The following is a 16,950-nucleotide window of genomic DNA, read 5'->3' on the forward strand; positions in this document are numbered from 1 at the left end:
GACATGCCTGTTTTCTTCCTCAGCCTTTCAGACCTCCATCTGCACCACATCACTCCTTTGGATCTGCTTTCTTCCAGCTTGACCAGGTTGTGCATCCCAGAACCAGACTATATTGCTTTGATGTTCCTCCGCCTCCCTGAGTGCTCCGCTGGTTGACCACTTGTGACCACTGACCACGATCTCTGCCTGTCGAACCCTCTCATCCTTGCTGTCCCACAGCATCATAGGCTGGCGTGCTTTTGTTGCCTTGTAGTCCTCTACCACAGATGTAACTGGCAGCTGCAGCTTGCTTCCTGTGCTGTACAGGCCGATGGAGTAGAAGCTTCTTAATCAATTTTAAGTGCGTCCCATCTGACCTCGGAAATGACCAAATGTGGCCTGAGGGGAACATTTATTTGACACCCCTGGGCTACACTGTCTAAAACTATTTTCTGAGATATTGTGTAAAATAGTGGTTTTTCTCACTATGAATAACTTCAAACATCCGCTTAAAAGAGAAGGATTAAAGATTTATTTAAAACAGTAACATTTTATAAAGAACAAATGTTCAGGATATACGGTATTTATGCAAAAAATCATTGGACAACACAACTTCTGAAGGAATTCACAGTGAATATACATGATACAAAATGTTGTGTGTAGTATATTGTATATTATAGGACAATAGTGGAGGTATATGAGATATTTTACAACAGAGGTTGAACTTGCAGCCCATCAGCTAGATGTCTGTGAGGACCAAGGTGGAAATGACAGATCAGTGTCCAGATGTGTGTATGATTCTACTTTATCACTGTGCTCGCCTCGCCATAGACTGAACGTCCTAGTGTGAAGAGGGATCCCAACACTAGAGACAGATTTCAAAGCACTTGACATCTTTTTCTTGAAAATTGCTGTTCTCGCTGTGAACAGAATGAAAATCTGCAAGCCCTGTGGAGCAAAAACACAAAGACGTTATCAAGTAATTTCAGGAACACACAAGGACAAACAAAAGGTAGTATTTCCATAAGGAGCAGCTCCATTTATTTATGTTTAGTTTGTGTCTAATTGCAAATCATGCCTGGATTCTGTGGTACAATAGACACTAGTATTTATAGTTGACATTTGAGTCATTTAACAGACGCTCTAATCCAGAGTGACTTACAGTAGTGAGTGCATACGTTTAATACCTGAGTGGTGGTGAGAACACAGAAGGAGATGTTGAGTATGGTGTACATGGTCTGGTTCTGTGTAATGAGCAACAGATAGCCCAGGATCCAGGAGAGACCGAGCACCACAGCCAGAGAGAAGCTACTGAGGAACTTCTTCTTCATCGATGTGTGTCTTGTACTGGGAAACATAACCAACATACTTACAGTGCTGTAATAGAGTGCTGTAATAGAGTGCTGTAATAGACTGCTGTAATATACTTCTGTAATAGACTGCTGTAATATACTTCTGTAATAGACTGATGTAATAGACTGCTGTAATAGACTGCTGTAATAGACTGCTGTAATATACTTCTGTAATAGACTGCTGTAATAGACTGCTGTAATATACTTCTGTAATAGACTGCTGTAATAGACTGCTGTAATAGACTGATGTAATAGACTGCTGTAATAGACTGCTGTAATAGATTGCTGTAATAGACTGCTGTAATAGACTGCTGTAATAGACTGCTGTAATAGAGTGCTGTAATAGATTGCTGTAATAGACTGCTGTAATAGATTGCTGTAATAGACTGCTGTAATAGACTGCTGTAATAGACTGCTGTAATAGAGTGCTGTAATAGATTGCTGTAATAGACTGCTGTAATAGACTGCTGTAATAGACTGCTGTAATAGACTGCTGTAATAGAGTGCTGTAATAGACTGCTGTAATAGACTGATGTAATAGACTGCTGTAATAGACTGCTGTAATAGATTGCTGTAATAGACTGCTGTAATAGACTGCTGTAATAGACTGCTGTAATAGATTGCTGTAATAGACTGCTGTAATAGACTGCTGTAATAGATTGCTGTAATAGATTGCTGTAATAGACTGCTGTAATAGACTGCTGTAATAGACTGCTGTAATAGACTGCTGTAATAGACTGCTGTAATAGAGTGCTGTAATAGACTGCTGTAATAGACTGCTGTAATAGACTGCTGTAATAGACTGCTGTAATAGACTGCTGTAATAGAGTGCTGTAATAGACTGCTGTAATAGACTGATGTAATAGACTGCTGTAATAGACTGCTGTAATAGATTGCTGTAATAGACTGCTGTAATAGACTGCTGTAATAGACTGCTGTAATAGATTGCTGTAATAGACTGCTGTAATAGACTGCTGTAATAGATTGCTGTAATAGATTGCTGTAATAGACTGCTGTAATAGACTGCTGTAATAGACTGCTGTAATAGACTGCTGTAATAGACTGCTGTAATAGAGTGCTGTAATAGACTGCTGTAATAGACTGCTGTAATAGACTGCTGTAATAGATTGCTGTAATAGACTGCTGTAATAGACTGCTGTAATAGACTGCTGTAATAGACTGATGTAATAGACTGCTGTAATAGACTGCTGTAATAGATTGCTGTAATAGACTGCTGTAATAGACTGCTGTAATAGACTGCTGTAATAGATTGCTGTAATAGACTGCTGTAATAGACTGCTGTAATAGATTGCTGTAATAGATTGCTGTAATAGACTGCTGTAATAGACTGCTGTAATAGACTGCTGTAATAGACTGCTGTAATAGATTGCTGTAATAGACTGCTGTAATAGACTGCTGTAATAGACTGATGTAATAGACTGCTGTAATAGACTGCTGTAATAGATTGCTGTAATAGACTGCTGTAATAGACTGCTGTAATAGACTGCTGTAATAGATTGCTGTAATAGACTGCTGTAATAGACTGCTGTAATAGATTGCTGTAATAGATTGCTGTAATAGACTGCTGTAATAGACTGCTGTAATAGACTGCTGTAATAGACTGCTGTAATAGATTGCTGTAATAGACTGCTGTAATAGACTGCCCCCATTAATGTTACCTGGTTAAATGTGGGTTGGTCTTGCCTGTTGTAACTGCAAAACATATCAACACCACTGTGTTGAAGATAAGCATGAATGCCACAGGTATCAGGAACCCCCAAAACATTGGCAGCTTGAAATCAAAGTTCCCCTTTGGATCGAGGGCTGCAAGCCAGCAACTGAGAGGTCAAATGAATGAGTTAGAGAGTTGGACTCTATGACAGACAAAACAGAATGCCTGTTATTTGAAGAACGTGGTTTTAATCAAACCTGGTGGGTAGCATAAGTAAACAAGAAACTATGGAGAAAAATTGATCATTCATAATATACTCTATCTATATTTTTTACTTTTAATATTGCCAATTATTCACATGCATAATAAACATGTATTCAAAATGAACCTATTATGTAATAACCACAGAGAAGGAAATTTGCTGTACAGCACAAAACAGTACTCAGGTGTAGCTGTGGTAGTATAGTACAGTACAGTGAAGTAATACAGAAGTAGTATAGTACAGTTCAGTATAGTATAGTACAGCATAGTATAGTACAATAGAGTACAGAGAAGTAGTCCAGTAGTAGTACAGTAGTAGTATTGACTCACAATTCCTCCTGCCTGTAACCCAGTGGATCATCCACTCTGTAACTAATTCCTAAGGTGAGGGCCACCACAACCGCAGGCAGTCCTAAAAGACAGAGAATGATGTTGTTATTTCCTGGTAGATTTGCATGCAGAAATATACACTACACATACATCCTCTATACAAGTTGCTTTTAAGTTCTATTTCAGGCTAACTAGAGCCTGAAAATATCACCTAGCATTAGTTTTGGTTCATGTAGCCCAGGGCTAATGCCAGCCATAGCTTCTAAAACAAGAAAATAATGTATTTTTCTCCATGCTGTCCTACCCCATCCGATGGCCACGGTATAGGCTGTGAAGTGTGACGGGCTGGTGGCCAGGCTGTTTCTGATCATCAGGAAGACATGTGTGGCGAACAGCGTGTTCCAGGTGAACGTCCCCAACAGGAAGTACTGCAACAGGACTGCCACTGCAGTACAGGGCCCTCTGTCCTGCTCTGTGTGTGTGTCGGACGGGAGGAGAACGTTGTCCTCAAGTATTTCAGGTTTGTCCAGCTGTTTATGAGGGTTGTCCACTCCCAACATGAAGAGGAGGGTGAAGATCAGGAGACACATGCAGATGCTCACTAAGAGAACCGTTGGGATAGTTTTGCGTGATTTCCTGGGGACAGGAGACAGACAACAATATGTTAGGTAGGTTACAGTATATGTGGATGTGTTGGTTCATTAATAGTGGGTTTTGAAATGGTTTCGCATATCAAGTCCTGTTGGATCAGACAAAGGGCTTCTTTACACTGTTGAGAAGCACCAAATATTTTGAATTGGTTCTGGAACCCTGTAGGATCTTACCGGGTCACGATCTGGAATGTTACTGTATATTTTGAATTGGTTCTGGAACCCTGTAGGATCTTACCTGGATGCGATCTGGAATGTTACTGTATATTTTTAATTGGTTCTGGAACCCTGTAGGATCTTACCGGGTCACGATCTGGAATGTTACTGTATATTTTGAATTGGTTCTGGAACCCTGTAGGATCTTACCTGGATGCGATCTGGAATGTTACTGTATATTTTTAATTGGTTCTGGAACCCTGTAGGATCTTACCGGGTCACGATCAGGAATGTTACTGTATATTTTGAATTGGTTCTGGAACCCTGTAGGATCTTACCTGGATGCGATCTGGAATGTTACTGTATATTTTTAATTGGTTCTGGAACCCTGTAGGATCTTACCGGGTCACGATCTGGAATGTTACTGTATATTTTTAATTGGTTCTGGAACCCTGTAGGATCTTACCTGGTTGCGATCTGGAATGTTACTGTATATTTTTAATTGGTTCTGGAACCCTGTAGGATCTTACCTGGTTGCGATCTGGAATGTTATTGTTAAACTCAACCCTATGATGGACATGGAGCATCCCAATATGGTGATCCAGTTTAGCGCTTCAGCGTATTTAAAATCCTTCCTGTACGACTGTAGAAAGAACATAAAAAATATGTTTCTGTCACAGTCATATAGAAAGTCATTGCCCTCATGTGTCTGGATCCTGCTAATGATGTAAAAGATATGTCAGTGGTTAGTAAAAGGGAGATGAAGGCAGCTAGCTACTCACCATCAGCACAGCAAAGTTAGTGGTGTGATTACAGAAACAACGCAGGCCGTCTTCTGAGTGGTTGACTTTGGAGCAGCCAAAGGTGCTCCAGTCTTTCAACGTGTAGTTCCATGACACGCAGGCAAAGTCATAGAGGGAGGTGTTGGGAACAGCCTGAGAAGTGAGAACAGAAACAAACTCACTGTAAATCCTTCAGAAAAACACATGCATTCACAGTATTCTTAATTTAAAAATAATAATCATAAAGGAAATTGTGAAGTATAACAGGTCATTAAGCACATGTGAGATTTTTTTGTTGTTGATATTTTATACATCATATTATATACAATACAACATGTGCTTCCTTGTTCACCGGCCAAAATATGCTTCCTTGTTCCTTATGGCTGATAAGCGTCAATGATAAGGATATCTTAGATCAAGGGTAGGTAACCCTGGTCCTGGAGGGCCACAGGCACATCCTGTTCTGATTTAAACGACCTGGAAGACCAGGTGTGCTGACTTTAGGCAATCACTGAACTGAACAAATAGCTCAGTTGGTCAGATGAAGTGCCTAGTTGGAACAACATCCTGTAATACCTGCGGCACTCCAGGAACTGTGCTGCCTAACCCCTGACTTACATAATGGATAACCTCCCATTATGTGTCCCAGAGAATTTGGACCACTATGTGTTTACTGATTCCAAGATAAATCTTACTGTGGGCTTGAAGAGCATCTCAACATGTAACCCAGACACTTGTCCCAGGTTAGCAGAGATGACCCTTCTGCTGGTGCCTGAAGAAGCTCTGAAAGCCTTGGACCTGAAGAACCGGTCGTTTTGGTAGAGCACAAAACCAATGGAGTGGTTTGTGTTTTTACTACGTAAAACTGAGTGGAGAGAGAGAGACATCATTAAAACACTACATAGCCATAATATTCCATTTGAAATGTCTCTATTCCATTGAAACGTTTGTGAATGTAATGTTTACAGTTCATTTTTTCACCTTTGTTTATTATCTATTTCACTAGCTTTGGCAATGTAAATATATGTTTCCCATACCAATAAAACCCTTTGAATTTAATTGAGCGTGTTTGAGAGAGAGATAATGTTTTTCATATCAGGACTTTATATACATGAGCAGCTTGACCTTGCCTTGTAGGCTTATAGTGAAAGCCAAATTACTCATTAGTTTACTTATCCACATCTCATCTGACACTGCTGACCTGATTTCGACGACCACAAAGAGCAGTTAAGTTCTCTCAGTGAAACCTAAACAAGGAAATTGAAGCTTGAGTTTATACACTGTATTTGTATACCAACATTGACTCACCTGGAGGGAATTTGATAACAATCTGGACATCGGTAGAACCTCCTTTGTCAGCTATCAGTTCAGAGGTATTGGTGTTGAGATTAATTCTTTTGGCCACAAAATTGCCAGAACTTCCTGGAGAAGGAGATTCATTTGATTTAGCAATTTAAAGCAGAGCAATATATAGTGTTACTTCTGTATTTGTCTGTAATCCATACCAAACCTTACTGACCAACAGAGGAGAAACATTTGAATTGTTGTTTTGTTTGAACCAGTCTGGTATTTTAACACAGATACAAATGATCCCTTTAAATTACAGTGTGCAGGTTCACTAGCAGTCTCACTCACCAGTTAGAGCAGTAAACTGGATCCCTACTGAGTCACTTGGTACTTGGACAGACTGGACTGCCAGGTTGGGCTGAACCACCAAGGACACATTATTGTGCTGGTCCAGGGAAAACTTCTCCAGGGTCTCTGTGAGGCTGGGAGAGAAACATAAAAACATTTGTTTACATGCACATGCAGACACGCAGAGGCACACGTACACACATAAAATCAAACGTATGCAGAAACACAAACACACATACCTCTGGACAGCGTCTCTCTCCTGTGTACTCTCCTTATTGGCATTCAGCAGCTGACTGATGGTAGTTATAGCTGCCACTGCGATGTCCTGCATCATGATCAAAACCAGGGGATGAACCTCGTGTTCAAATCACTGCAGTGACAACCTCATGTTTCTCTCCAGAACATGTCATAGTTCACGACTTGATTTCAAAACATGTTATACCTCTGTGATTTTTGCAGACTTAAGCAGTGTGTTAGCGATCTGAGCTGCTGTGGTGATGTTGTCAGCTGACAGCTGATGTTTTTGGTTGGTCAGGATCTGAGTACTGAAGGCTAACTGTAGTAAATCACCTGAACTGCTGGAGATCTGAATAGGAACAGAGAAGGATTTGTATTCATTTGATTTTACTAGAGCAAGGCACTTGCAATGCCAGGGTTGTGGGTTCAATTCCAAACAGGGGACAGTACAAAAAAGTACAAAAATATATGCAAATGCATGCAAATTCAATGTAATGTAAAACACAAGAAATAAAACAATTATGTTCATCATCAACTGTTAAGTAGAGTAAAATAACAGAATACATGAGTTGAAGGTTAAAGCCAGGTGTTCAAACTGTAAGATGGACTCCTCATGATAATAACTGTAAATCAAATTTGATTTGTCACAGGGGCCAAATACAGCAGATGTAGACGTATGTAATCAAAATTAGCACCTGAGGAATAGTAACATAATAAAATACCAATAACGAAGCTATATACAGGGAGTACCAGTATCGAGTCAATGCAGTGAGGTATGAGGTAGTTGAGTTGGTTTAGGTAATTGACCCAAAGAAAGAAGAACACTAAATCAAGACGGGTCATAAATCAGGATCATAAAAAATATGCCTATTGACTTACATTTCCTTGAATGTCACTGAGGGTTAATTCACACTGCAGAATGTGAGGAGGACCAAACATTGGAGAGCCGGTGTCATTCAAACATCTTGCTGAGGCTTTTGGTAAACCGGATGGAGGAAACAAGACAAAAAGAGAGTCATGGTTTTGTTTTACCTAATAAAACATTAATTAGGACTGTAACAGATGAATAAAATGGTTTCATTTTAGGTGAATAAAAGTAACATACCACTGGTTGTCTTCTCATCACATGACTCTACTGAATAAGCAGACCAGCCAACCACTGTTCTTAGGAAGGAGAATCCATCCTTGCTGGTTGAATTGCAGAAATTCCCTATTGACATAAAAAGCATCTCAACATGCAAACATGAAATATACATTCTGAATGTGAGATCCAGGGTTAGGTATAGTAGTGTAGTGGTGTGTACTGTGAATGTGAGATCCAGGATTAGGCATAGTAGTGTAGTGGTGTGTACTGTGAATGTACCATCTGAACAGGTCTCTCCAGTCCACTCATCAGGACAGATACAAACTTGACTCTGTAGCTTACCACCGTTGATACAGACCAGAGGAGGGGTGGTGGTCGAGGTGGTGGTGGGAGAGGTGGTGGGAGAGGTGATGGTGGTGGGAGAGGTGGTGGTGGGGATTGTAGGAGAGGTGGTGGTGGGGATTGTGGGAAAGGTTGTGGTGAGAGAGGTGGTGGTTGGGATTGTGGGAGAGGTGGTGGTGGGAGAGATGATGTTGGGGGTGGTGGTAAAGGTTGTGGGAGAGTTGGTGGTGGGAATTTTGGGAGAGGTGGTGGTGGGAGAGGTGATGGGAGAGTGTGTGGTAGAGGTGGTGGTGGGAGAGCTGGTGGTGGGGGTGGTGGGAGAGATGGTGGTGGGAGAGGGTCTGGTGGGAGAGGTGATGGTGGGGGTGGGGGTAGAGGTTGTGGTGGGGGTGGTGGTGGTGGTGGTGGTGGGGGTGGTGGTAGAAGTTGTGTGAGAGTTGGTGGTGGGAAAGGTGGTGGTGGGAGAGGTGATGGGGGGAGTGGTAATTGGTCCACACACTATTGTGTATGGAAGTGAAGTATGTTCAGTAGTTGAAATGTTGGTAGTTGGAATGTCAGTTGTTGGCGTCTCGGTTGTTGGCATGTCGGTTGTTAGCGTGTCAGATGTCGGTGTGCCGGTTGATAGCGTGCCGGTATTTGGAGTGTCGGTAGTTGTGAAGTCGGTAGTTGGACAGTCAGTAGTTGGACAGCCAGTAGTTGGAGTGTCAGTAGTTGGAGCGTCGGTAGTTGGAATGTCCGTTGCTGGAGTGTTGGTTGCTGGAGTGTTGGTTGCTGGAGTGTTGGTAGCTGTAGTGTCAGATGTTGACGTGTCGGTTGTTGGCGTGCCGGTTGATAGCGTGCCTGTTGTTGGAGTGTCGGTAATTGGAGTGTCTGTAGTTGGAGTGTCGGTAGTTGGAGTGTCGGTAGTTGGACAGTCGGTAGTTGGAGTGTCGGTAGTTGGACAGTCGGCAGTTGGACAGTTGATAGTTTTAGTGACTGTAGTTGGAGTGTCAGTAGTTGGAGCGTCGGTAGTTGGAGTGTCCGTTGCTGGAGTGTTGGTTGCTGGAGTGTTGGTAGCTGTAGTGTCAGATGTTGGTGTGTCGTTTGTTGGCGTGCTGGTTGATAGCGTGCCGGTTGTTGGAGTGTCGGTTGTTGGAGTATCGATAGTTGGAGTGTTGGTAGTTGGAAAGTCGGTAATTGGAGTGTTGGTAGTTGGAGTGTCGGTAGTTGCAGTGTCGGTAGTTGGACCGTCGGTAGTTGGACAGTCGGTAGATGGACAGTCGGTAGTTGGAGAGTTGATAGTTTTAGTGACTGTAGTTGGAGTGTCAGTAGTTGGAGCGTCGGTAGTTGGAGTGTCCGTTGCTGGAGTGTTGGTTGCTGGAGTGTTGGTAGCTGTAGTGTCAGATGTTGATGTGTCGTTTGTTGGCGTGCTGGTTGATAGCGTGCCGGTTGTTGGAGTGTCGGTTGTTGGAGTATCGATAGTTGGAGTGTTGGTAGTTGGAAAGTCGGTAATTAGAGTGTCGGTAGTTGGACATTCCGTAGTTGGAGTGTTGGCAGTTGGCGTTTCGGTAGTTGGAGTGTCGGTTGCTTGTGTGTCGGTTGCTGGAGTGTCAGTTGTTGGAAAGTTGGCAGTTGGACAATCGTTAGTTGGACAGTTGGTCGTTTTAGTGACTGTAGCTGGAGTGTCGGTGGTTGGAGAGTCGGTAATTGGAGTGTCAGTAGGTGGACATTCAGTAGTTGGAGTGTCGATAGTGGGCGTTTCGGTAGTTGGAGTGTCGGTTGCTGGAGTGTCGGTTGCTGGAGTGTCGGCTGCTGGAGTGTTGGTAGCTGTAGTATCGGAAGTTGGAAAGTCTGTTGCTGGAAGGTCGGTTGATTGTAGGTCGGTTGCTGGAGTGTCGGTTTCTGGAGTGTCCGTTGTTGGAAAGTCGGTAGTTGGAGAGTGGGTAGTTGGTGAGTTGATATTTGCAGTGTAGTTTAATGATATTTCGGAAGCTGGAGGGTCGGTAGCGAGAAGGTCGGTAGTTGGAGGGTTGGTAGTTGGAGGATCAGTAGTTTTAGTGTCGGTTGCTGGAGTTTCAGTAGCTGTAGTGTCAGATGTTGATGTGTAGGTTGTTGGACAGTCAGTAGTTGGACAGTCGGTAGTTTTAGTGACTGTAGCTTGAGTGTCGGTCGTTGGCGTGCCGGTAGTTGGTGTGTCGGTTGTTGGAGAGTCGGTAGTTGGAGTATCGATAGTTGGAGTGTCGGTAGTTGGAAAGTCGGTAGTTGGAAGATCAGTAGTTTTAAGGTCGGTTGGTGGAGTGTCGGTTGCTGGAGTGTCAGTAGTTGGATTCTCGGTAGTTGGAGGGTATGCAATTGGAGTGCCGGTTGCTGGACTGTCGGTTGCTGGATTGTCGGCTGCTGGAGTGTCGGTAGCTGGAGAGTCAGTAGTTGGAGGGTCAAGTGTTAAAGGGGCAGCAGTAGTTGTAGTGTAAGTAGTTGGCGTGTCGGTAGTTGGAGTGTAGGTAGTTCGTGGGGGACTAGCTGGAGGGTCAGGGTTTAAAAGGACATCAGTAGTTGGGGTAGTTATGTCAATGGTGGTTGGAATGGCAGATGATATGGTGAGATCCCCCTGTGATAAAGAGACTTAAAAAAAGATAATTAACTCAGTAAAGCACACGAACAAGGGTACATAGTGTCAGTTCCTATAATCAGAGCAGATGATCCATGCTGTTCCAGTTTCATTGTGTCTGCATCAGTGTAGAAATGTTTCCTACTGTACTTTATGAGAGAAAGAAGTCATTATCACTGCCAATAAACGGCTGATAGCAAAGGCTACTCTGTTATCAACTGTATCTGAGACCTGACAGAAGTCTATCCACAGTCTGTAAACAATGGCCTAGCGATACATCTAAATAGTGTTTGGATAAAAATAAAGTCTGAAACAATGTCTTTATTGATGCTATCCCTCGCAGCAAACAGACAAAACATCAATCAATCATTGATTATAAAACTAACTTAACAGCATCATACATCTGAACATCTTAAATCACCCTGAATGAATCCAATATAGAGCAAGTCTTACCTGTAGCAAAGACAGCTATAACCCATAGCTCCTTCATCTCTGCTGTTTCCAGTCATCCAGTGTCAGCAGACTGCACATTATTAGGACGTCTGTTGGTTTTATGCTGCGCTCCACCTATTACAGAGTCCGCATTGACGTACAGGTACCAGTTAATGATTTAGTGTTGAAATTAAGGGAAAAGTACTGTACATTGGCTCCAACACAATCAATGTTGTCAACAGGATCAGTAAAGACAATGACACAAATTCTTTGAAAATAGATCAGACATGACTGGATAAATAAATTAGATAGACATGGATGGATACTGTGAGGACCAGTCAACCAATAGCATTACCCTTTTCTATGCAAAACATTCTTGGTTGCAGCTGGGAGGTAAAGTATATGTTTTGGTAAACATTAGAGCAGGTGTAATTCGATCTCCTGATTAGAGGGGAAGAATAAAACAAAGTAATGGAAGTGTCTTGGAGGTCTGGATTATAATGTGAGGACACTAGAAGGTATACTTCTTTAGAACAGGGTTTCCCAAACTCAGTCCTGCCCCTCAGTTCTGGATGGCTCCTCTCATTAGGCCACATCATGCCCTGACCTAGTCATGGGTATGTCCCAAAAATATCTCCTTCGTCCTGAAGTGTACACTCGTTCACAATTTCATCCACAAATCTAAAAACATTGGATTCGCAGAGGCATTGTCCAACTCCGAGATGGGCAACTGCTGGCCCAGTGTAGACATTTAAAAAATGAAAGAAAAAAATGTGGGTTTCAACTTACTTTTGAAAGTTAGAATAGAAGAAAACACAAGGTGCAATTTCAATGTTTGGTTGTGCATCAGCAGTTTCTCTCTTGTTATGTTAGTCTCTGATAGTCACTCAATTAGCCCATGTCAGCTAATATAGATTGGTAAGATAGTCTAGCCAGTGATCTAAACTTGTACTAATCGTGGTCGCCACTCTCACTCAGATATCCTTTAAAAAACTGCAAACCTTTCTCTCCATCCAATAGTAAAGCGTAAAATTTCAGGAAATTAGCTGGAAAACTGTAAATTTCTCTCCGCCCCATGTCAAAATGTGTAGAACATCAGGGACACACACACAAAATTCCACTTAGGGCTCCAAAAGGCTAGGGCCGGCTCTGACTGCATGTGTGGGTATGGATGAGGTTACGTAGACCCGCGAGGCACTGCAGCCCCCTCATGATGAGTTCAGATGTTTTGTGGTCCCCACCCCATCAAAGGTGCCTATCCCTGGTCTAGTGGGAGTTTCTACCATATTTATTATTCCAGTCATTTCCTTTCAAATCAGTGAACAACTGTGTTCAGTAATTTTGTAATCAATGTTCATAAATTCCAATTATCTTTATCTGTCTGATAACCAGAGGTTGTAAAGTTCTGGTCTTAAATGAAACAGACAGAATTCCCAGCTCACAATTGATCAGATCCAGATTAATTTGCGAGAGCTCTCTCGTGCACAAACAAATACATTCCTTTTATACCATCCTAACCTACACAGATACATACACACTAACATTTGGATTCTCTCTTTTTCTACTGAAGTCTCACCACAGTTTTTTACCACTCAGCTGACAGTTCCAGTCCCCCCCAGATACGGGAAACCTGGAGGGGCTCTCCCTGTGTACTATCTTATCTCCCCAGAGTTACAGCTGGGTCGGTTCAAACATAGGTTAGGCACACACATGCATTCCTTTCTTCCTAGATCTATGCTACATAACCCCTTCCTAATGAACAAACATTATTTAACACTACTAGAAAGACAGGGTAGAATTCTTGCCAGTTATAGTTCTGCATACATCATTTAGTCAATATTCATAAAAATCCCATAACAATCCACACTTTGACTAAATATTATACTCACAAGCACATACCTATTTTTATTAGAAATATCTATTGTTATCCAAAATCAAAGTAACAGCTACCAATATATGTAATTACATTGACTGTTCTAGGACTATTTCAGAATCATAACTCTTCATATCAGGATTTTTGTTATAATCTTCATCAAATAAACAGTTTAAACATCAAAACAAGGAAACCTATACATCAAAAATGGTCTCATCAAACATAGGCTCCTCGTAATTAAAAGACACAGAGCCCTCTCCTAGGCCTGGAAGTCTGTATTCTTCATCCCACTGGTCAGAGCTTTGAATTGTTCCGTACCTCACAATCTGTTGAGTCATCAATCTCTCCAGAGTCCTGGAAATGAGCTTTCACTCACGGAATCAAACCACATCCGCACAAAACTAACACAGTCACACAGGTGAAAGTTGCCCACAACACCGTGATCATGAAATGTTTTCCTTTCCCAAACACACTATCAAACCAATTTGTTAGAGCATTATCTACTCCAGTTCTCTGCCAGGGCCTTGGTCACTGATCCGTCTGGAGCTGTGTTATCGGGGATGAAAGTACAACATTCTGCTCCGAACCTCATACACCCCCCTTCTCTTTTCAGCCAGTAACATATCCAAGGCTATTCTATTCTGTCATCCCATCAACCTAGTGGCAGCTGTTATCACCAGAAGATGCTTGATTCCAATCCAGAACTCAACAGGTAAACCCCTTGGAACTCCAATGCTATCAATGTAAACTCTATTGGCAAAAGATCCTGACGGAGCACTCCTTCTCTCTCTTCTACCTGGCTCTGGGTAAGGGTAAAGAGCATGCCTAGCTGTACGAGTGCACAACTACCGGTCCAATTGGTGGGCAGGTTAGGCCACGACTGCACCGTATTGAGGGGAGGATGGATGGGGCCATGTATCGTGAGACCAACAACCTCCTTCCCTCAGTAAGAGCATTGAAGATGGGTCGTGGCTGGGTCTTCCAGCATGACAACAACCCAAAACACACAGCCAGGGCAACTAAGGAGTGGCTCCGTAAGAAGCATCTCAAGGTCCTGGAGTGGCCTAGCCAGTCTCCAGACCTGAACCCAATAGAAAATCTTTGGAGGGAGCTGAAAGTCCGTATTGCCCAGCGACAGGCCCGAAACCTGAAATATCTGGAGAAGGTCTTTATGGAGGAGTGGGCCAAAATCCCTGCTGCAGTGTGTGCAAACCTGGTCAACAACTACTGATCTCTGTAATTGCAAACAAAGGTTTCTGTACCAAATATTAAACTCTGCTTTTCTGATGTATTAAATAGTTATGTCATGCAATAAAATGCAAATTAATTAGTTAAAAATCATACAATGTGATTTTCTGGATTTTTGTTTTAGATTCCGTCTCTCACAGTTGAAGTGTACCTATGATACAAATTACTGACCTCTACATGCTTTGTAGGTAGGAAAACCTGCAAAATCGGCAGTGTATCAAGTACTTGTTCTCCCCACTGTATATCTTTAACTTCCATACCTACTTGTTAGCTAGAATTTTTTTATTTATTAGTTTATTATCCAATAGGCCACAAAGTGTCCTATCCTAGGCCCCCCTAGGCCCCGTCCTATCCTAGACCACAATTTACCCATCCCCCTTTTATACCTGGCTCTGCCCAGGTAACAACCTTGCCTACTCTAAACACTGACTTAGGTAAGATTAGTAAATTATCCTTTTGTCTGACATTATCATGTAGGAGCGCCCCTTTCATTCTCCACATGTCCAATTCTCCCTTGGGCGTCCATTCATATCTATCCTGTATCAATTCTCTGTCAAGTGTCTTATCTACTTTAAGTGTTATCTGTGCTGCTTTGTATGTTCTTAGATGTATATGTGCTCGTCTATTTAAACAGTAACCCTTTTCTCTCCTTTCTTATTTCACAGGCACTAGTCAATGCTACTATTTTGGCCTGCTGTGCCGAATAATTTCTGGGCATTGTTTCCGTGTTTTACACCTTAGTTCCTGAAACCAACTAAACATTCATTCCCCTTTTGACTCCACTCAGTAACTGTTTATGTACCCATTCTGTGTCACTCCTATCTTGCTCATTTCCTGGCCCCCTTCTAAACCTTCTCCTCTCTGCTCTCAAACCTTCAAGGTCTCAGCAGTGCGGGGAGGGCTCCTCCGTCTGCCCTTCCTCCTATCTGTCTTTCGCTCTTTCTCATAGCAGTCAGTATCAAATATGGGTTGTTACCAACTATTGACTAAGTGTCTCACTGTTTGGCATTATCTGAGCACACGGATTTTAGAAAAAACATGTGTATGGTGGCAATCTCTAAAGTCCTTACATAACCTTCATCTCGATCCTATCAATAATCCTAAATCACCACAGATGTCATATATCCCTGTCAATTTTAATACTATTTAAATTTTAAAAATTATACTGATCAAATAAAGCCAAAACGAATGCTAACCATATCATCTGCTTTCTGTACTAATGAAATCCCTCCATCGGGAGTCCACTGTGTTTTATCTAACAATAACATGGGTTAACCTTAAAATCAGTCTCATCAATCATTTAATATATGTTGCATAATGTGGGATACATTATCTACAGTAATTTACCATACCTGAGAACAGCAACATCTTTTTTTTCAAAATTCATTTTAATGCTTATAAAATCTCTATTTTTCTATCTCAATCTATTTTCCTGCCTTATTTGCTTAAAGTATGTTCTGTCCAAACCTCAAAGGACCATATCCTCCCCCATTTATTACTGATGATAAATAGGATATCTGTTCCTGTTGTAATACCAAATCAATAGTGGCTAGTTTGAAACCTTCAGTCAGTGTTTACAACAGAATTCTGAACCTCCTCCTCCTCCTCAACAGAGTATATTCCTCCGCTCCCCATAACTTGTCCTGCCTCAATTCCACTTTCTCTTCTCTCAGTCTTGCTGCTCCTAGTGAACTGCTTATCTCTCCACCTCTCCTCGCTCGGCTCGCCCCCACCCTACTAAGTTCTGTTTAATGGTATGGCTTATCTCGGGACGCATTTCACTGAGGAAAGCAATTTTGAATTATTGACTATCATTGAGTCCCTCCACTGCCGGGGATTCTTTAAACCCACTATTCTCCCGGAGCATCGTATATATCTAAAAAAATACTACTACCGGTCAAAAGATAAAACAAAGTTTCAAATAACATGATCAGATCAGAGTTACTACTCTGGAACCCTCCACAAAGAGAAATTATTGTACCCTTATGGCCATCGGAAGAGAGACTCAAGAAAGTCTGCCCTTAGTCCAAGGCCATGCCATTTCATTCGTCTTATTGGTTCAAATTACAACTATGTCAAAGAACTATATACTCATTCATAATTATCAGTTACTCAATTTACCTTAAAATCAGTATCACAAATGACCTTAAATTCCTTATCCAAACGGCCCTCCCATGAGGCTGATCAGACCACAAGGGAAAGCCATGATAGAGGTCAGGAGCCATACCACCCCTTTTACCGTCGTGTTCCCTACTATATTAGACAAATTGAAGATCTCTTTATCTAAAGAATTCACGTGTTTAATTAAAACTCAGAAAACAAAACTTCTA

The 16,950-nt window shown here is 41.9% G+C and overlaps 1 protein-coding gene across 1 annotated transcript; it reads right to left on the reverse strand.

Moving 5' to 3' along the window:
* Positions 1 to 488: 488 nt before the first annotated feature.
* On the reverse strand, positions 489 to 11,626 carry LOC110527191 (uncharacterized). Its single transcript, XM_090242282.1, has 15 exons — positions 11,521 to 11,626; positions 8,160 to 11,081; positions 7,934 to 8,028; positions 7,260 to 7,403; positions 7,057 to 7,142; positions 6,818 to 6,951; positions 6,491 to 6,604; positions 5,878 to 6,047; positions 5,183 to 5,335; positions 4,931 to 5,043; positions 3,899 to 4,230; positions 3,595 to 3,676; positions 3,011 to 3,169; positions 1,167 to 1,326; positions 489 to 927 (listed from the first exon to the last, which is right to left on the reverse strand). Exons 1-15 carry the CDS (start codon positions 11,555 to 11,557, stop codon positions 715 to 717), a joined length of 4,914 nt encoding a protein of 1,637 aa, XP_090098408.1. The 5' UTR covers positions 11,558 to 11,626; the 3' UTR covers positions 489 to 714.
* Positions 11,627 to 16,950: the final 5,324 nt, after the last annotated feature.

Source organism: Oncorhynchus mykiss, chromosome 7, assembly GCF_057628025.1.
Source record: "Oncorhynchus mykiss isolate SJ-2025 chromosome 7, ASM5762802v1, whole genome shotgun sequence".
In the NCBI taxonomy this organism is placed as follows: Eukaryota; Metazoa; Chordata; class Actinopteri; order Salmoniformes; family Salmonidae; genus Oncorhynchus; species Oncorhynchus mykiss.